The sequence below is a fragment of the Netta rufina genome (genome assembly GCF_964035555.1).
Source record: "Netta rufina genome assembly, chromosome: 17".
NCBI classification, from domain to species: Eukaryota; Metazoa; Chordata; class Aves; order Anseriformes; family Anatidae; genus Netta; species Netta rufina.
In genome coordinates, this window is record NC_140141.1 from 13,936,448 (window position 1) to 13,957,254 (window position 20,807).

At 45.7% G+C, this 20,807-nt stretch overlaps 2 protein-coding genes across 3 annotated transcripts in view; one reads left to right on the plus strand and one right to left on the minus strand.

Annotated features, from left to right (window-relative positions):
* The first annotated feature begins 3,631 nt into the window (after window positions 1-3,631).
* TRAFD1 (TRAF-type zinc finger domain containing 1) lies at window positions 3,632-12,946 on the plus strand. Its single transcript, XM_084296967.1, has 12 exons — window positions 3,632-3,694; window positions 3,963-4,026; window positions 5,071-5,206; window positions 5,280-5,333; window positions 6,330-6,744; window positions 8,063-8,326; window positions 9,146-9,216; window positions 9,414-9,629; window positions 10,571-10,703; window positions 10,989-11,298; window positions 11,685-11,757; window positions 12,117-12,946. The coding sequence occupies exons 2-12, from the start codon at window positions 3,977-3,979 to the stop codon at window positions 12,159-12,161; spliced, it is 1,767 nt and encodes a 588-aa protein (XP_084153093.1). The 5' UTR covers window positions 3,632-3,694; window positions 3,963-3,976; the 3' UTR covers window positions 12,162-12,946.
* A 461-nt stretch (window positions 12,947-13,407) lies between these two features.
* Window positions 13,408-20,807, minus strand: part of HECTD4 (HECT domain E3 ubiquitin protein ligase 4) — a 70,484-nt gene continuing 63,084 nt past the window's right edge. For both annotated transcript variants that reach the window (XM_084297318.1, XM_084297319.1), the window contains 6 exons: window positions 20,657-20,760; window positions 20,118-20,339; window positions 19,531-19,697; window positions 18,863-19,058; window positions 17,840-18,062; window positions 13,408-17,378 (listed from right to left, as the gene is read on the minus strand). In XM_084297318.1, the coding sequence (XP_084153444.1) occupies window positions 17,242-17,378; window positions 17,840-18,062; window positions 18,863-19,058; window positions 19,531-19,697; window positions 20,118-20,339; window positions 20,657-20,760 (1,049 nt within the window). In that variant the 3' untranslated portion in view covers window positions 13,408-17,241. The remainder of the gene's footprint in view (window positions 17,379-17,839; window positions 18,063-18,862; window positions 19,059-19,530; window positions 19,698-20,117; window positions 20,340-20,656; window positions 20,761-20,807) is intronic.

Here is a 20,807-nt window from a genome sequence, read left to right on the forward strand (position 1 = left end):
CTATTTTGTTCACTTCTTTGCAGTCAGCAGCCCTGGGTCCGTGTAGGGGGCTCCGTCGGAGCGCCCTGGTGTGCCCCCCTGTAGCCGCCCGTGCCCTGCTGGCTATGGGTTTGGCCCCGCTTTGGGGGTTTTTCGGCCGCGAAATTGCCGCCTTGTGTGGTTTTGGGGGCTCTCGGGTGTGGAGGTGGGGATGACGAGCCCGCCTGGTAAGGTGTGTGAAAATTCAGCTCAACTGCGCCGAACTGAGAGCCTCTATAGGAGCGGGGGGTCAGGCTTAGAGTTTGTTTAGTTCATTTTATTTAGTTCACTTTATTTACTTCATTTTATTTAGTTCATTTTATTTAGTGCATTTTATTTAGTTTGTTTTATTTAGTTCATTTTATTTAGTTCATGTGCCCTGACTGGTCCAGCTGCACTCAGCAGTGCTTGCCTTGCACTCCCGGCACACGTCACGGCTTCACGCTGCTCCCTGCCAGGCTAAATGCTGCTGGATAAGCTGAGAACAAGCAGCACGTGTGGCCTTTGTGAGCTGCGCTCGGCCACGCTGTGCACAGACCGTAGCACGCGTGTTGGCAAGAAGTCAGCAATTCATAAAATAGCAGGCATACTTTGCCTTTAGTAGGAACCTATGGGAATAAATTAATGCTGTATTGCAGGATGTGTCTAACTAGAGCTTGAAGAGGAGTGATAGATACTGACTGGACCTCAGAAACCTGTAAAACATTGTGTAAGTTGAGTTATAATTTGGCTTTATAACTTAAACTCTCCGTGGTATTTAGATCTGATTGACTGTATTAGTCATTACTCATCTTCTATCTGCCTGCATCTTGAATGTGGTAAAGACAAAGCACGTGTTCTTTCACTTAGGGAGAAAGGAGTGTAAAGATGGATGTCATCCTCTAGGTAATCTTTTTTTCCCTTACCTATTATAAGTTTGACTGACAGCTGAGAACAAATACTGAATTAGATAAACTCTCTGTGCTCATTAGGTAGTATTTGTGGATGCAAAAAAAAAAAAAAAAGATGGTTAGCTCTGTGTGAGCACCCATTTCGTGATGGACGCAGTGACAGTGTATACAAGTAGAACTACTGTCAGGAGTTGTTGTTCTGTTCAATTTAATGTTCAATCCTTAGTTTCTTGGGAAACTCATTTTGTAATTTTTACTTGATATAATTATCATTTCTCTGAAAAAATTATATAGTGACTATTTGCTTCTTTTTCGTTCTTTTGTAGAAACTGTGCCTGTAGATTGCAAAACTCGCTTTTGCAGAGACCTTTTCCAGCACAGATCACCAACTCCCTTTCTTCCTGCTGTTACTCACAGAAACTCAGCTCCATTCTTTTCTGAGCTCAGGCTTGTGTTTGCTTTAGGTTTTAGAAAAGGCAAGGTGAGGCATTACTCAGGGAGCAATGCCTGATCCTGGCTGGGTTATTAACGTGATTAACTTGCATCTGCTTGTCAGTGCTGAAATCTGTGCCATCCGCAGCTGCGTGCCGCACCCTGCCAGCACGTCCCATGTCCCTGAACAAAGAGCCTGAGGGGCTGCGCTCTCCTGATGGCCCCTGCCAGGTTCTCGGAAGAGCCTGGCACAGACGTGGTTTACCTGTGAGACAGTGCCAAAACTGATGCTTTTTGTTTTTCTTGAAGTTTTAAGGTTTTAAGAACACTGGCACATCTCGAGACCATAGTAAAGGTGTTAGACTTTTTCCTTTGTAAATATGGGAGGTAATTTTTTTGAAACCAGAAACTCGGTTTCACAGAGGAGTCCAACTTTACCACCAAGAGGAACATGATGTGGGAGATTAGGATGCTCTGAGTGTTACCATTCTTTCATGGTAAATTTTAATGGAATTAATGGAGAAATTCACCATTTAATGAATAGACTAGTAATAGGAAGTCAAACATTCACAGCCAAGCCATAGGAATGACACTGTGAGAAATTCATCCACTCTGGGGAATTTTGGTGGAGTCCCTGATGTGGAGTTGCTTAGTTCAATGCATTTTTCAGAAAACAGAGGTTTTACTTGGGGAAGGAAAAACAATACACAGAAATCTTCACAAGCCAGTTCCTTTATTTCAAGGGCTTATAACGCCTCAGTGACCTTTTGTTCTCAAGATAGTGCCTCTTCAGATGAGGGCTGCAAGCAGGAGCAAGGAAGTTTGTCAGTGGTTGCAGTTGTTTCGAGAAGTTGGATTCCTTCTAGATGATTACACAATTAGCAGCACTTGCTAGCAAGCATTTTTAAGTTAAAGCTGGGTTTGACCAGAGGTTGTTTCACTTCCCTATTGAAGACAAGTCTTGCAGGGGATTAACTTGTGCTGGCGGGGTGGCTCCCATGGTGCTTTCCCCCAGGCACCCATCCACAAGATCCTTTCCTGGCCTCCCAAAACCTTGTGCCCGCAAAGTTCAGCGGCGTGTGTACCCTGCGGACATCGCACCTTGTGTGCTGTGTGGGAGAGGAATTTTCCTCGAGAACTTCATGTGGAAAAAAACCCTTCTAGATGCCTTCTAACAAAATGCGGAACTTAACGCCCAGACGTGTGAGGTGTTCGCGTGGTCTGCTCATCTCTTCCTTGTGCCTTGAGACAGAGGCATTGGTTTGCTTCAGGATGTGCTTTGAAAACACTCTCTTGATGCATCTTAAATGCAGTTAGCTTCTCTCCTGAGGTATAGATTCTCTCCCAAGCCCAGTACAGGAGGGAATAGAATCAAAAACTGAGAAAATACATTATTACGGTTTACTGGCACCTAAAAAGGCATCAAAGTGAAAAATCGGGGCTTCAAAGTAATGAAGGTTATGAATTTTATAGCGTAGCCTTTTTCAAAATTGTCACTTCACCCTTTTAAGTGCTGTGCTGTATTCTGCTCTGTAGCCTGTTACACGGTCATGCTTGGTTACCTGCAATCTTCTTGAAGTTTAACGTGAAGACCTGTCAAGGAGTTTGATTTCTTTTGCTCAGCGTTTGATCCTGGAATTCAGAGTATGCCGCGGTGCTGCGATTAGGTGAGGTACCGCCGGCCGCTTTACAGCCCTTTGGCCCATCGGGGACAGGGAATGGGTCTGTTTTTATGCACTTTTACTCAAGAACGAGGCATTTTGGTTTGGAGGGGCGGCAGGCCAGGCCACAGGAACAGCTCGGCAACAGATCTGAGACGTGAGAGGAGCCAGGGTTTGGTTCAGGAAGGCAAAAACCTCTGGAAGCAGTGACCTGTGCCGCACCACTGAGGTGGCTGGGGAGCCGTGGTGGGGCTGGCTTAGGTACAGGAGCGAGCTGGTTTTGGAAGGGGCACGTGTGTAAACATGTATTTTGTTTATACATGTGTTTAAATGTTTATATATACGTTTAAATGTTTATATTTATTTATGTATTTATACACAGAGCCGGATTGCTCGAGGCGCGAGGCCTGCGGGCCGTGAGGCGATGCCCCCCCCTCCCAACCCCAAATCGCCTCAGGCGGGGGGCGGGGCCAAACTTCAAATCCCCACGGGGGGGGGCGGAGCCCTCAGCCCGGTGACGTCTGCGCCAGCCAATCGGCACCCAGGGCCGTTCGAGCGGTGACTGGCACCCGCTTAGACCAATCAGCTGGCGGCGGGGGCTTGCCACCGACCAATGGGGAGGCGGGAGGCGGGCGCGGCGGGGCCGGTCGGAAGCGCGAGACCGGGCCCGGCGGCGGCTGACGGAGGAGCCGGGTGAGGGGCGGGGGGCGCCGGGCCCTGAGGGGGGGAGGGCCGGGGTCTCGCCCCCTGCTGAGGGCGAGGAGCCCTCGGGGGCCGCTGAGGCGTTTTGGGGAGCGGGCACGGAGCCCCCAGAACCGGGCGGGCTCGGGGTTGGCGGCTGTGGGGGGCTACGGGAGCTGCGGGGGGCACCGGGGCCTGACCGGGGCCTGAGGGGAGCGGGCGGCGGTCGTGTGGGGGCCGCTGGGTGCCGCGGGTGCCGCTGACCCGACCTCTCCTTCAGCTCTCGCCCCCAAAATGGCCACGGCTGCGGTGCCGGAGGGGGAAACCCGGCTGTGCGGCAACTGGTAAGAAACGAAACCGAACGAAACCGGGCGGCGGGGAGCCGGGAGGCGGCGGTCAGGCTGGGAGAGGGGCCGGGGTGGTTCCTCTGTGCAGGCGCAGAGCGGTTTGCACAACCGTTACTCACCCTCCTGACGCACCTGGGCTGAAACGGAGGCGTTGGGATAAAAAGGGAGGCTTGGCTGGCAGTGAGGAGGGTGGGAAGTACACGGCGTGAAGGTTTCCTCGCAGTTGTGTGGCTCAAAAGCAAAGATGTAAAAAAAAAAAAAAAAAATTAAAAAAAATCAGTAGGTGCATGTGAAGTGTCAGTTGTTTTCCTCTGATAAGTTATCACCCCTCAGAAGCTCCAGCGTTGGTAAACATTTATTGATAACGGTGTCATTTCAGAAGTTGCATCTTAAATACCAGCAACTAAACATCACGTGTTTTCTTTTTTTCTGAAGAGGACATTGGAATCTAAACAGTTTTTTGCAGTGTCCATCTGGTTTGGTTGCCAGAAGTTACGTGCAGCGTAGGCGCCGCTGCTGGACTTTGTTGTTTGTCAGGCTGTTTGCTTCTGGGGGCCTGGCAGGGGAGAAAAGCGATCAGATGTAGCGTTTTGTCCTTGTGGCAGGGAAAGGTAAAAGCAGTAGGCTGTACAGGTAAAGATCCAGCACAACGGAATCAGTTACTGAATTTTTCCAGTGTTGGACTTATTGCCGAGCTATGAGAAGCTGTGCCTTTCTTTTCAGGAAGAAACTTTTATTTTCTCCAATTTAACTCAAACCTGGTGATAACTTCTGTATGCTGTAAAATGTATCTTTCACATAAAGAAACTAATCCACCATGAATCTTCATGCTTAATTTGTGACCTTTGTATGTTGAATACATTCATATCCTGACTACACAGGAACCTAGAAGCCTGGTGGGCTCATTGTTTTTTAGGTGCTTGGTTCTATAAACTACGAAATCCTATAAAGAAACAAACGTATGAAAGCTTTTTGAAAAAAAAGCTTAAAATTGTTGTCAGTATGTTTTCTGAAACCTAACCTCTGTGATTCTTCTTGTAGCAAAAAGGATATTCCTGTTCCCAATTTCACCATTCATGAAATCCACTGTAGCAGAAACCTCGAAGTGTGTCGCTACTGCAATGAGTCGATCCCCAAGTCCGAAATGAAGAACCACATCGAGTCGGAACACGTGCAGGTGATGAGCACGGTTCTCCCCTAAAGTTGCTGATTCCTGTGGCAGTTAATGTGATGAGATCTGTTTATTGCAGGTTACCTGCAAGTGTGGCATGAAGGTAGAAAAAAGCCTCTTGGAGGATCATGAGGTTGGTGCACTTTATAATTACGTACACTTGGAAGATATTCTGGTATTTCCAAGCACTGATTCCTGAGTCTTTCTGTCAGCAAAGACCTGGATTCCAACCCGTGATTTATGCAGCACTTTTATTTAACCATGCTTTCTAAATTCACACACTTTGGAAGAATGTGGTGGGAAATGGCTCAAGCCTTCACATCAAAGCGGTGTATTTGTTCTTGTTGGTGATTAAGATGAAAAATGAGGTGTAATACTTCAGAAGTACAGGCTGCAACTAACTCATTTTTTTCATTCCATTAACATTATGCATTTCTGTCTCTGTTGCTGTCATTGTGTGTTTTACTACATTGTTGTGTCCAAACAGACTTTTAAAAAACTTGCAAAATGAACTAAAACAGGACACGGTGGTATTTCTGAGTTATTGAATCCAGTTCTCTGCTGCCATAGTCAATCTTGCTATATATTTTGGTATTTTACCTTCCTTTGGGCTCATTTAAAGATAATTTTGGAAGTGCCCTGCAGGTCTGTTTATTGGTGAGGAATAAAATTACTTTATTTGAAGATATGTCCAGTCCAGAGGACTGGAAGTAGTTCATCCTGCAAGTTCGTGTGCAGTAAATGTGCTGTAAATCTGCTCCCCAATATAACAATAACACAAACTAACACAGCTGTACTCAATGAAACGTGGCTGGTGCTGGTTATAAATACTGCATCTAACTCTAGCTTCAAAAAGCACTGTGTGAATTTGCTGTTCAAGCATTACAAACTTAGACAATATTCTGAATATTTGGAGTTCTTCAGCTGGCATCTTTATGAGCACACAGGTTATACAACGTGCTGTTCTTTTATTTCTCACGTAGTATCTTATTTCAGGCTGCTTTTCGGTGTAGCTTTGTATCTGGCTAAAGAAACAATAGGCAGCTCAGCTCTCCAGCAAACTGAGAACCTCCCCCAGCTCTGCCTCAGTTTTCCATGCGTGAAGAATAATCTCTCTTTCTTTTTTTAGGCATCAGCGTGCCCCTTGCGTCCTGCGGTCTGCCAGCATTGTGACATCCAGCTTCCTTTCAATAAGCTTCAGGATCATGAAAGTTACTGTGGAGCTAGGACTGAGATATGTAGTGGGTGTGGTCTTAACATAATGGTAAAAGACCTGAAAGAGCACCCTCGAGTCTGTGGGAAAGAGGTGAAACAAGCCAGAGTAAGCAGAACAGTGCCTCGCTTTGAGGACGAGGATGCGGATGCGCACTTGCGCGCCCTTCGAGACATTAGAAACCAGCTGAGATCAGATAACTACCCCGGGCCCTTGTGGAGAATGCCCAGGGTGCTAGAAAGGCAGATTTATAGCAGCTGTGTAGGAGACAAAGCAATTAAGGACATTAGGAGAAGAAATGTTTCAGCAGTACAAAGAAGTCAAAGTCAAGGTAAGGTGTAGATGGGAGTAATCATTTGCTTTTAATTTGACAGCTGACCCAAGTGAAAGGCTTTGTAACTGATTTATGAGAGAATACTTAGTAATGAAAGCTGTGGAGGCAATGTGACTGCTACTGTTTTGCTGTGGAACAGAACTGCAAATATATCAGCCTCCTAGTCAGAGGAGTGCTGAGATACCCGGTGCGAAAGCCCAATCTGCTGCCTCTTCTATTGTCTCAGAGTGTGTAGCTTAAAAGTGAAATTGGATTTGTTTGCTCACTGCAAATTCTGTCAATTTTTATTTAGCAGCTGCCTCTTCTTCAGTTAAGTAGAAGGGGAGGTAAGATCTGTGTGCGGGTTCACACACCTAGTGCGCAGCGTCTCTGCAATAACAGCCTGCCTGGACGTAGCTGAGACTGGTAGAAATGCCTCTGCTCGCTCCTAAGCCTCTAATCTCCTAGCTCCACGTGCCGAGGGGCCTGTCACGTTTCAGACATGCCCTTTCCATGAGCTCTCAGCTAAAAGTGTGCTCTGCTTTGTGGTGTGGGCCGCTCGGAGGGTTTAACACTGCAGAACACTAAATTACAGTCTGCTGTAGGAGACTGCCTGGCTTGTAGAAATAACTTCTGGGCTTAGTTCATGGAGCTAAAGGCGTGGAGAGCTGTAACTCGTCAACTTGTGTTGAATCCCAAGCTGTGCTCACAGTTAGGATTTGTATGCATGTTGTAAGCTTTGGGTAAAATTCTGGTGTAATCAGGACAAGTGAAATGCCAGCGATGCTGGAAATACGGCAGCATAGGGGGGAGCTGAGCCTTTCTTTGGACACCAGCAGCTCTGTCTTGGGTGCTGTTCTGAACAGTGCTGTTTTCAGCATAACTTTACTACCAGGAAATGTTTTGGGGTTTTTTCTTTTGTACGTGTGTAATCCCCCCTGCTGTCAGGTGTAGTACTCCAAGCAGTTAGTTTCCCCACCAGTATCTTGAAGAAAAGGCCCGGACCACAGTGTTACAACTGAGGGTAGGTTACAGAGCTTTCCTCTGTGATTTTGTCTAGCTCCCATCACACTTAGGCTCAGCCCTTACCTGAGCTTTTGGTGTAAGACAAACGTTTTTTTTTTCCCCCCCTTTCTGCTTGTTACAAACAGAAATAGGATGACTGCTTTCCTCCCTCCTCCCAGTCAGTATGAGGAGTATCCTAGGTTTTGAAGCACTGAACTCCTTGAGCGTCCATGTGTGAAGCACTCTTGGTTGAACTAGTGTGACGTACTTAAGTGAGCTGCTTGTTGCAGGCTTAACGTTCTCTAAAATTTATGATATTTATATTTTGAAGAGCATGAACTGGAGCAGTGGGAGAGAAATAAAAACACTAACTCACTCTATGGAGAGCGGAACGCCAATTTAGACTACATGCTGGCCCTTAGCCTGCAAAGTGAGAATCCTCACAACGATGCTGCAGCAGAAATTGACAGTGACTTCTGGGAACACTACTACACCAAAGAGTCTGTGCCATCTGCCTGCCCTGATGAAACAGACAACTCAAATATCTTTTCTTGTGACTCTTTATTGTCTCTTAGCACTTCAAACCACGTAAAAAGTAAGTATAAATGCTGTTTGTTTTCTCTGAAAGTTTGAGGGAGGAGAGAAAGAGAGTTCTTGGGTTCAGAGTGCTGAAGATTGTCTATCGATGTCTTTAAAACATCAAAATGAGCCTTTGAGACTCCCTCTAAATCATTTTTAGATATCTAATGCATAGGAGATTAGATACTCCATGAAGACCATATTCTAGACTTTTTTTCTTTAAATTTTTTCTTCCTCAAAAATAGTAATACCTCTTAGAAAGAAGCTAAAGACAGCAAGGGAAGAAGAAATAAAAGCTATAATGGATCTTTGATCTTGATATGTTCATAAAAAAATTCTTTTTAAATCAGAACAGTTTGGAACAGCAAAGGGAAAGGTGGTGATGCTATTCCAGGGATGCAGCAGTGCCTTCAGTTCCAAATGAAGCGCTTGTGTACCCAACTTGATGTTGTTCTCGGGGGATTTTTAGAAACAAAGTGGTGAGAGATTTATAGCAATTGTAGCTGACAGGGAAGGGAGACCCGGGTGAGCCCTAAAGTGCCGGTTTATTTTGAAAGGAAAAACAGTGCAAAAGGGTTTACCTGAGGTGGTAATATGCTCGTGTGTCAAACCATTTAATACATTTCTGACCCCAAAAGATTGTTCTGACTCTGGGTGATGTGAAACTTGCTTGTGAAATTCAGCAAGTGGGACTAAAGTAACTGCTTCCTCAGCAGTTGCTCTGGCTGCTGTCCTGTGGCACAACAGATCTGTCGCTTAGGAATTCTGAAGCTGAGTTGGTCCGATTGCAGCTGACTTTTTTGTGGTAGAGGATATAACTGTCCTTACTTTGCAGGTGATGAGATCATGTTGCCGTGTGAGTTTTGTGAGGAGCTCTACCCTGCTGAAGATCTGATTCTTCATCAGGTGTAGTACTTCTCTTTGTGCTGTATCCAGGGGCTTGCAGTTGAGCCTTTTTAATGTCACCGTGACTGAACAAGGGCGCAGTGTTCACTCGGTGATACTGTCAGAAGCCTAGCAATTGTATCTTTGCATAGCATGTTTTTTAAAACCCATGTATGCTTAATGTGGTATCTAACTTTTCTGTTTTAATTGCCTAACAGACAGGTTGTAACCCAGCAAGTGCCTTTGCCTCGTTCAGTAAAAGAAGCTCCTCTCCAAACCCACGGAAATACGATGGGCTGCAAGACCTTGGTTCCAGAAGCTGTAGGTCTGTTTATTCACCCCAGCACCAAGCTGTCCAGGCAGAAGCAAACATTATCATTCCCTGTGAGTTCTGTGGCATCCAACTAGAAGAGGAGATCCTCTTCCATCATCAGGTAACAGACAGACCTCGATCCGTTCTGCTGCATGTAGTTGTTCAAGAAGTATTCCAAGTGCTGTGCCTTTGGGGGTGGGACATTTCAGGAATCAGTGTAACTGTCCCCTGTATCGGGTCTTCCTGAAGCCTCTTGGTTCTGTCTGAACTGTTGCGGTATGCTGGGGCTCTTACTGAAAAAAGAACAATCACTTTGAAAGCTCATATGGAAACTGAAAGAAATACTGTGCAATTTCAGGGCCTAAATGTTTGAGCTGTGTGTGAAAGTTAGGCTGAAACCAGGATGTGTGAATCGAAACTAAGGGGGGAGAGGTGTGCAAGCCTATACCCTGGGTAGGTAAGAGAGGAAGGAGACAACACAGACTGCAAATGTGGGAAGTAGAGAAATGCCTTGGAGGGTAAAAGGTAAAGAGAGAGTACAGGTGAAAGCATGAATGTATCTGAAGCTGGGCCTGAGAGAGAAGTGGTGCCTTTATGAAGTGATGGATGCTGCAGGTTGCTTTTTCGGGTATTCTGCTTCTTCCATACGTCGCTGCCTCTTCTACTACAGAAAGCACACCAGCTCTTGGTACTGCTGGAACTGCTGCTGCTTTTTAAGAACGATGGACAGGTGCCAAGTAGGCCGCTTGGTGCTTTAGTGCTTATTCAGAACACCCCGTAACAGACCGTATGGTCACCAGGTGGTTGGCAGCGAGGCCCTGCACTGCAGGGTGGTTCTGTTCAGCAGGGCTGCCTGATGCTGCCAGGCCCACTTTTCCTTAGGTCCTGTGGTAGTGAGCAACTTCTCCTAAGCTCTGTGATACCCACACGTTCTCTCACACAACAATCCAGTGTATGCCTCTTCCTAAAAACCTTAGTGCTTTTGGAGGGTGATGCTTTGTGATGTTTTTACAAGAATAAATTTGAAGGAGCTGTCATTTAAATCCCTGTGGTTTGCCCTAGGATCAGTGTGACTTGCGCCCAGCCACAGCCAGCCCAGCTGGCAGCTTCCCATCGCAGCAGTCGGCGTCTCCTCAAGACAACAGGGAGAGAAGAGAATCGCCAGAGCTGGTTCGGAGGCGCATCAGGCATCAAGGTGTGGGCAACACACAGATTTTTATGCACAGTGCTTTCCTTTACACTTCCAGGAGCACTGTTTGTGTTCCAAGCTGAGTAGATGTTATCTTTTTCTGTCTCCAAAATGTTGAAGTCTTCAGTCACCTCCCATTGCTCTAGTTTTACACGGAAGGATTAAATCTCTGAAACTCGGTATCCTTACAGCTCTCAGCTGTGCTGCAGGACTGGAAGTTAGGTCTAGTTCTGTGATGTGAACACATTTTGCATTTACTGTTCCTGAATTGCTCCCTTGGTGTCCTTTCAGGAGATGTTTCTCCTCGGTGCATGGAAGGCTTCAGGCAGCAGAGGCTCAGTTACCCTGCGCGCGGGCCAAGGTCGCTGAGCAACGCGGCAAACGCCAGGAACGCACCACTGAGCTCGTCGGGAACGGTGAGAGCCGGTGAGGCTCTGAGCACGAGGGGGAAGCCAAGGAAGGTGGCCGGGAATGAGGGGAGGCAGAAGAGCAGAGGTGCAGGCGAACCTGGCGGGACAGCGCCACGCGTGAGACCGAGCCCCAGCTTCCATGCAGAAGCCTTCACGTCTGGCTTCTCGGGTACTTCTCCAACCCGGCGCAGGTAACGCCTTTGCTTGCTGAGGTCCTGAAAACTGCTTCAAGCAGCTGCCATAAATACAAATTTTTTTGTGATGCCTTCATGGCTCAATGCCTACTTCCTTTGCTGCTTAATCCTGCTTGCTTTAGAAGTAGCCTGAATCACCTGTGGTTTTTCTTACATTTTGTTAGTTTTTTCCTGCAGTGCATGTGCATCGCTGAGGTTCCTGAAGGCAACGCAATAGAGGGTTTGGGTCATCTGCTACAGAAATAACTGTTAAGATTCAGGAGAATTGAGGGCTTTTCCCTAGAGCTTCTGGACTCCCTGGTGGGGAGAGACTGTGCTTATTTGGCAGTGAGAGCAAAAGCTTGCCTGCTTTGTCTGAAAGTGTCCCTGTTCTTCCTCTGCAGCTTCAGAAATGAAGGAGGGAGGAGTCTGGGGCTGTCGGATGTGCCAGGCGGCTTGAGGAGCAGGAACGTCAAGGTAAGGGCGAGTGGTGCTCTGCTCTGTGCTCTCAATGCCTCTGTTTCAGAGTACCTCAGCAGCCAGCTCTTCAGTTTTTCAGTATTCAAATGTGTTAATGAGCAAAGTGTGCTGTTGCTTAATGTGCTGTTGATTTGCTGGGCTCATCCTGTTGAGTGGGACTGGTTAGGAAGAGAGAATGTTTGCTGGTGGTTATCCCTCATGTTGGTGCTGAGGGGAGCCGTCCACCTGCCTCGTGCTGCAGAGATCGTGGCAGGCTGATGAGCTACTTGCAGTCCTTTCTGCTTCAGTGAGGTTTTATTCCATTGCTTTTTATCCAGTACTCCTTGAAAATAGCATTTTTTTCACCTCTCCTTTAGGCAAAACCCCAGAGCCCTGAATTTGGTTACCTGGAGGACAAGTGACCTACCACGTATGAAAACCATGCCTAGCACTCTACGCACTCTTACTATGCACTATAGTACTTATTTATCTGAGTGCAAGTAATTGCTGTATTGCCATGTCATTGGAGACTTTATATGAATTTAAATTTTTATGGGCAGTGATCATTTTATATGTATTTTTAATTTGTGAGAGTATACTACAGGTTTTTACTTCTGTGACCTACACTAAGCAACATCCCAAGCTGCGTATTTGCTAATGGGCTCCTGCCTAGAGCCCCCCATCGTCCGTGTTTCCATGGGGCTTTTTGCAACACCCTCTGAAGGAGAGTTTCTTCGCCCTTTCTGTAAGCATGCTCCCTGCCCCTCGTGTGCTACTTACTCTGCAGCCAGCAGCGCTGGATGGAGAAAACCACAGCGAGCTCCCAGCCAGGACGTGGTAGGGGATGAGGGGGGCTTGGGGCTGGGAGACCCTCATCCAAAAGGTGTGGGGTTGGTGCACGGGAGCACACTGGGTGCTGTGCAGGGGCTGGTCTCTGTAACGCAGCCTGGGCTCAGGGATCCAACAGTGGGGTTTTGTTTGCTTTGCTCTCAGGGGCAGTGGAGGCGTTACTGAGCCTGCTCCTCAGGCTTTATGCTGGGTCCTTGTGCTGTGGTGGGGGCTGCGCCCTCGCTGCGTGTCCTGGATGTGGCTGGGGGAACCCCGAGTTCCGTGGTGGGTGAGCTCTGATCCCAGGCTGGCGTAGTGAAATGCTTTTTAATGCTGTATTAGTCAGTGCTTTTTAAACTCCTTGTAATAAAATTTATCTAATGAGACCCTGAAATGTTGTGCAGTGAAATCTCTTGCACGAAGCGCTGTTGCACTGCAGAAGGGCGTGCAAATGCTCTGTGAGAGTGTTTCATCACTGCAGGCTTAATGACAACCTATTCAGAATCATGCCGAGCAGGCTTTGTTAATTTGTGTTCCATTATTACCTGCACCAGGTCTTTGTCAATGTGCTCTATGAGCGCTGTTAGCATCCCCTGTGCTTTGGCACAGCGTAAGGGAATTAGTAATGCACAGGCTGGAGCAGGCAGAGCTTAGATAATGACTGTGGGCTGCAGCCTAAGGCTATTACCTGGGTACAGCAGCTGGGGATTAGCAGGGCTCGTTAGCCAGTCACTCTTCTAGGGCAAGGCTGGCATTAGAGGCCTCGCTGTATGCTGAGGGCTCTGCTGCCAGCGGTGTCACAGCAGCTGCGGCGTGGAACAAGACTGAGAGGATCCTGGTTCTAAAATAAAGACATCTTACGGATGCTTCCACCAAAATGTAAGTGTTTATTTATACAAGAAAAGCAGAATAAATGTATTAAAAAACAGGTGGTAACCAACCTTGCAATGGCAGTTCCGGGGAAAACTGGCAAGATAAAGGAACCTACACTGGCTCTGCTATTTTAGGAGAAGGTAGCAGGATGGCTTGGTTCAGGTACTGTTAGTATGAAAAACTACTGAGCTGACACCATGGCTTAGGTTGCATTATTTCTCATGCCTAAGAAATAGTGCACTTTCTCCATTAAGAGAAGTGTTAACAATCATTTTACTTGCTTTTCCTTTTGTACAAAATATTTACATTCCTCTTGCAAGTAAATATAAATTACAGTGTATTTACCCATAAAAGCAGGTGGGCTGCAATTTCATTTCTCGTAGTTCTAATCTGCATCAGTACAGCTTCATCACAGGAGGATTTCTTGTATTATTTCCAGCCCCAAATAAGGACACAATACATCTAAAGGGATGTTAAGAATCTCCTTTATGCAGTGTACACTGTATGGCCAAGAGCACTTAACAGGTTAATGCTGTGTACGGTACCGAGATGGACACACACCAAGCTAGAACTAATACCCAGCTTCAGAGTTTTTCCATTGTTGAGTATAATTTTACATTCTGAGTATATATAAAAAGTCACAAACCAATCTTTGTTTTGACAAACAAGCCTATTACAGACAATGTCAAGTTCATTTAAAGCACAAGTAATGATGATTAGAAAAGCTTTTAATTAAAAGGCCATTTGTGCTACAGTCCAAACCCCTGCAGCACTTCCTTCCTAGTAACGAAAAAAAATAAACAAAACCCATCAAACACTACAACTTATCCTCTTACCGGGATCATAGTAGTATTCAGGACAAAAAAAAGTCAATGAAGGTTATTTATTAGTGTGATAATTTTCCTGTATAAGGAGCTTAATTTACACAGCAAAGTGTAAACAGCATTGACTAAGTTTGTTATTTGTAATCATAAATAATTAATTGTAATAAATACTTATCAAGTAATTTTACAGCACACTCTTCAGGGCCAAGATGCAGATATGTTTCTCTCAAATGTGCCCTCTGGAAGGAGAAGCCAGACGTAAGCAGCAGTTATCTTACAGCTGTAATCATAGCCTTGGAACCATTGGCATACCGAGTTCTCAAACCCCTGCGCGTGAGGTATTTGACTGCACTGCAAGTCCCCCCAAAGGATTAAGGGCTTGAAAAGAGATTTAATTGAAAACCAACACCACAATTGCACTTCCATCACCAGAAAGAAACTCCAACCACCTCACTGCCAGCAGCACCAGTTCTGCCATGAAATGCAGTTGACGCTCTTTCCTTTTCCTTACAGCACCTGTTTGAGAATGCACATCCGAGATGGGAAAAAATGGCCCCAAGCCCTTTCTTCTGCTCAGTTTTCCCCTTTGTCATTGTAAATGTTACCTGTGTTGCACTTACTCTGAATGATTTCTCAGCTACACATATGCTTCTACCAGGAAATGGACAAGATTCAAGAGTAAATATTCTTCCTACATGTATCTGTTCCTGTGAAAGGGAGGGACATACGCAATAGAAGGGTAACAGCTTTCCTAAGCACAGGATTTGGAGACTCTGTATGCCAACAACTATCTCTACAACTGTTGCACACACTTCTTTCCATTCACTCACAGAAGAACAAGAATATACACACTTGTTTAGGCTTTTCTCTCACACTCACATTTTATCTTCCAAGTACCACACACTCATAATTCCCAATATTCACAATAATATACAATAAATACAGGTTTTTCAATTCCCATGACCACTGACAAGCCAAATTAGCGTATGCTGTCGTCTAAAGAGACAAAATACCAACCTTGACGTACAGTTACACGCACACCATCATAAACCTCTCGTGTGGCTGATGTGCACCAAACACATCAGAAGAAAAATAAATAACTCGTGGCTCAGTACTGGCACTTAACTTACATATAGTATCAAGCCAAGGAGCACAGCAGTAGTTTCAGAATGCTTTCTTCAGTTCTTTAGCATGCAGGCAATTCTCACTCGTGTCTGGCTCTACGAGATTAACAAAGCAACGCCTGACTTTTAAATGCTCCCACTACCGTGCGACGCTTCTACAGGAGCAAAGGAAGACGCACACGTTGATGTGCTGTTTTGAAACCACTGCAGAACATACTTTGAAACAAGAAAGTTAAACTTGGAGAACTGCGCTCTCTCCATAGTCTTCTATTATCTTTCCATACAAAATAGAAGCTTTATCTTCAACCAAATAACCTTCTGCCTTCCCCTCACCTCACTCTCCTTTTAGGTGTCACTTTTCTAGGATAATTTACTCTTAGATCAAAAGATCAATCACTTTTGAGTACAAATACAAGTTACAGGTGTTTTACTCAGCACTTGTCAGGCCGCCCCTGCAGCACGGTGCCCAGTTCTGGTCCCCACAATCCACAAAGATGAGGACAGACTGGAGAGGGTCCAAAGGAGGGCCACAACGATCCAAGTGCTGGAGAACCTGCCCTGGCAGGAAATCCTAAGGGTGTTAAGTCTGTTCACCCTGGAGAAGATTCCAGTGGGACCTCAGCACAGTGCTCCAGTACTTAAAAGGGTGGCTGCAAAGAGAACGGGAGGCTCTCCCCTCCCAGGGAGCCACATGGAAAAGAGACAGGGCAACAGGTACAAGCTGCACTGGGGAAGGTTTCATCTTGGTATAAAAAACAAGGATTTTAGAGTGAGAACAATGAATCCCTGCAACAGCCTCCCCAGGGGTGGTGGTGGAACCCCCATCAGCGGAGGTCTGCAAGATGCGACTGGACTGGGTGTTGGACGGGCTCATCCAGGCTCCCTTTGCCCAGGAACGGTTGGACCTGGAGATCTTCCCAGGTGCCTTCCGACCTGGGCTGTCCTCTAACTCTACAGCTCTGTGATTATTCTGAAAGCTCATTTGGAGACGGGGTGAAGTCACAGATTGTAAGCTTGAACTGTGGTATCTTACACCATACAGAGAGAAGCCATTTTGTTTCTGCTAATATTTTAATTACAATAAAGAAATTATTTTAGTACTAAGCAAAGCAGACATTTAAGAACACCTAGGGCAAGAACCCCACTGAATTACGGCCCCTTTCACTGTTCTCTCAGTTATAAACTTTCCTAATCACAAGCGTCCAGCTGAAAGCCCACGTTCATTGTGGCAGCTCCCCGTGTGCTTGCTTATAATTAAAAAGTTACAAGAAAATGGTGGAAACAAGCATGCAGTTTGGCAGCCTTTCCTGCTCTAAAACTCAAGCAAGTGCTGGAAGCCCTGCACGTTCTCTGACTGCAGAAAGGAAAGGGACTGTGCTCAGCTCCGGCAGGCACCCAGCGGTGATTCCCTCCCCTGGTTCCTTCCCCTTTGTACTCAGAAATGTTTTGAGGGAGAGCGATCCATGAGCCTTTACCCCTGAGTTCTCCCAAACTCAGAACGTCCTCACTTTTGTTGTGTTGGCATGGGTAATACCATTCTAAATTACAAAATTAGAAATGTACATGTTTAAAGGTTTTTCAAAATTAAATTATACACAAACTGGTCTTTACTAAACTATCCTACAAATATTCCACAAACAAGGCAGCAAAATAACCAGTCCACCACAAAATCTACAAATACAAAATGTAAGTCTTCCAGTAATTATTGTAACGGGAACAAAAGTTCAGAAAATAAATTAACCTCCAGCTTGTCACACAGTGTTACAGGAGGTATTTTTAAGTGAATTGAAGGGTTCCAACATTAGCAGTTATGAAACAATCCAGAGTCACCTCTAGGCGTTCCCTTTGTCCTCTCAGCCGCTGAGTGGGTCCTCCCGGTAGTGGATGGCGTATCGCAGCTTCTCCAGCATTATGTCCAGCGAGGAGTACTGAGGAAGTTTGATCATAAACATGCACGTCTCGACACGGATGTACCGCGAGTCTGGAGAGCCTGCAGGGAAAGGAGCACCAGCTGGTTGAATACATCCTCTGCTTTTCACCTCATTCTCCAGAAGCATCCTTCCCCACCCCATGCTTCTTAAGAACAAATATCAAAAGAATACAATTCTCCGTAATTCTCCGAACCCTAAATGGTGCAGTCCCTTTTGCCCAGTTTTAAGGCCAATTTCTGTTAGTTCCATTGTTTAAAAAGCGTGCAAGACAAATACAGAAAATCTTACCATCTCCAGAAGGCACTGTGTTAAGTAGTTAATATTTGATATTTATTTTTACAGAATTACATGATTTAAAAATAGTTTCTTTTCTTATTTGTAGCCATAACTACCTGCCTCTTTTTAATTTTTTTTTTTTTGTTAATTAAATCCATGTTTAAATTAAAAAGGGGGAACTGAAGACTAGGACCATGATGTGAGCAGAACTGATTTTCTGTGCCTTCAGAGACAGCAAACACACCTGCAGCTCCGTCAGGGGGTGCAATTTTCATGGGGTAAGGCGGGACGTGGGCAGTGTCGGGACCTCCATCCTTGCAAGGACACGTGAAGGGGATTCGTTCCTGGTTACAGGCAAACTTTATGAACTTGCAGAGTTCCTCCTGGGTGAACATCTCCAACGCACTCCAGAAAAACTCGATGTGCTGATCAGTTTCCATCAGCCCCACCTGGTACATGGTGTGTGCCTAAAACAGAAAAAAGACAAAATATCCACTGCTGCTTTCTTCTCCCTTGGTAGATCTTCCTCACTTAGACTAAGAGGATAAAAGGTGATGGTAACTGCACCTCCCTCCCTAAAGTTGTCTGCCTTTTCAAAATCATTAAGAAATCCAACCACAGCAGACCATTAATACACACAGTTTTGTATCTTGTCCACCCATCAGCTTTTGTTACAGGCTCATCCTAGTCTGCCTGCGCTGCAGTGCTGGTGGAATACATTGCTTTTTTGTTTAATATGCAGGACTGGTGCAGTTCATCACTGCTGCTTAAGGAAAACAAAACAATACTGATGCTCTTTGATAAGAATATTCTATACAAAAGTTTTTTTGAAATGGCATAGTTCTTATAGTATTGAAATAAAAGTATTTAGAACCAGAAATTGTCTGTTGAACATTAATTTTAGATTTCCAGAGGTTAACTGCTATTTGAAATAGGGGCAGCAGCTCTTTCAGCCCTTAAATTCAATAACAAATATTAAGTAAAGCTTGATAAAACAGAGATGGAATTAAGATTTGATACACACGAAAAAAAAATAAATTCATTATTCCTCTCTGGAACAAGCCCCACTACTGTTATTCCCTGAAACCTGTGAAATCTTAAAAACTTCTCTGGGGACAAAGGGGTGTCCAAGTACAGGGCAGTGTGCCATACACACCACCACAGTGTAACAAGCAGAAGGTTCTTCTCTGACACCTTCCATGGGGAAAGATCCTCCTCTGCTTGTCAGTCGGGCAGGTTTTGCCAAAGACGCTGCAGTTCTTCATACCTTGAGAAACTCCAGGTTGATGTATGGAAGCCCACACGTCCTCAGCTCCATCTCAAGGGGGGTCAGCGTAGTCAGAAGCTGCAGGGGAATGATAGAGCCAAGCCCCGCACGCACTGCAGTCATGCACTCCGGAGTCTGCAGCTCACGCATCCTCAAGCTCCTGATTGCAGTTGCATAAACATCCTTGTTCTCCCACCTGCAAGGGCAGAGATTCAAGACAAGAAAGCAGAGTGCTTAGGAACCCACCTGTGCTATCCCCGAACTGTTACTTACAGGAGGGTTTTATGGGGAGGTTGGTTTTGAATAATTGACTCTGACATTTAGCTATTTACATTCTGATGCCTCCCAATTCAAGTCCACTTCAGCTTTCTCCTCTCTCACACTCACATCACCCATTTCTCACAAGCCCTGTAACTGTGGGTGTTTACTTAAGCCGCAGGCAGTCGATAAGCACTGCTCCTCAGCCATCTATTTCTTACAGAACAAAAACAAGTAGTGCCAGAGATCCCAAGTTCCTGCCAACAAATGTGAAGTGTTCCCAGCTTGTTGTAGCCTTCAGCTGGTTACAAAAGCTTCTTGGGAGAGCTTGGCTCTGGGAAAATTATTCCAGAGATGCTTCTCTTGCACGTAACCCACTGCAACATCCTGCCAAGGAAGCTGTTACTCACCCCACTGGAACGTGCCTGCCTCTGGGACAAAGCTCCACTTCTTCCCCTGTCATGGTCAGGTAGGTGAATTTGCAGCATGGCTTATTAGGGCAGTCAGGGCTCTCTGTCGCTAGATGCTGAGAAGCAATTTCTGCACACAGAGCTTCCAGTTCAGTCTCATCATTTATCTACCACAAAAGACAGGAACAGTACCCGATGACCAACATGTCACAGCACCTCATCCCTGTGACTCAGGTGAGGTATCAGCACGGTGTATGAGGTGCATTGGTTATATCGCCTGGAGACATCACCGACACCAACAGGCAGTAATTGCTTTGGTTCGTTACTGCCTGGTTTAGCAGTGTGGAGTGTCAGTAAACGTTTCAGAAGTCTGCTGAATAGTCCTGCTGCACCTGGCAGATTGATTTGGAAAAGCTGCTCATCAGGATGTAAAATCCTGCACACAAAATAAACTGAAACACTTTGTGACCCTGCTCAAGTGACTACGAGCAGCAAAGTTGACCATTACCAGTCAGTAAATGTAGCTGTTGGTGGAACACCGTGCTTATGGGGGAAGCCCTGAAGAAAAGAGAAAAAAAATTGCTTACGTTTTCAAATTTTTTTACATAGTTGTAGGTGAGGATGTCAGCTTCCTGGAGATCAACATCAGGATCCAGTGGCTCTCCTACCAGGGTCTTCCAGAATGAGGGCAGGAGGTCAAGTGGCAGGGGAACATCTGCGCGAATTGCAATACCCAAAAGCTGCCCAAAGAAGTGAAATAGCTGCTCCTCTGCATAGGTTATAGGGCTCGGCGTCAAAATGTACTTCCCCTTTAGGAAAAAATAAAAATAAAAATAAAAAATGAGTAAACAAACCAACATTTAACAATTGATGCATACCCTGCAGGTCCACAAATTAACGTGATTGTGAAAATAGTGGTTTGAACAAGACGAATACCACTGAATTGTCTAAGAGAGGATTTGCTCAGTTGGAAGGGACCTTAAAGATCACCTCACTCCAACCCCCGGCCATGGGCAGGGGTGCCACCGACTAGATCAGGATGGCCAAGACCCCACTCAACCTGGCATTGAACGCATGCATTCATGGAAGGAAAGGCAACTTCATTTCTTGCACTGAGACACCACACCTTGTTCTTATTGACTGCAGAGCTTGGGCACAGCAGGAGAAGGGAGAGTGAGGAGCTCTGTAACTCTTTACAAACTTGCCAAAGGAAGTGACGGAAAGATCCACCTGCAAGAGAGAGAGACAAAATAATGAAGTGCTCTCTTAGCCTTGTT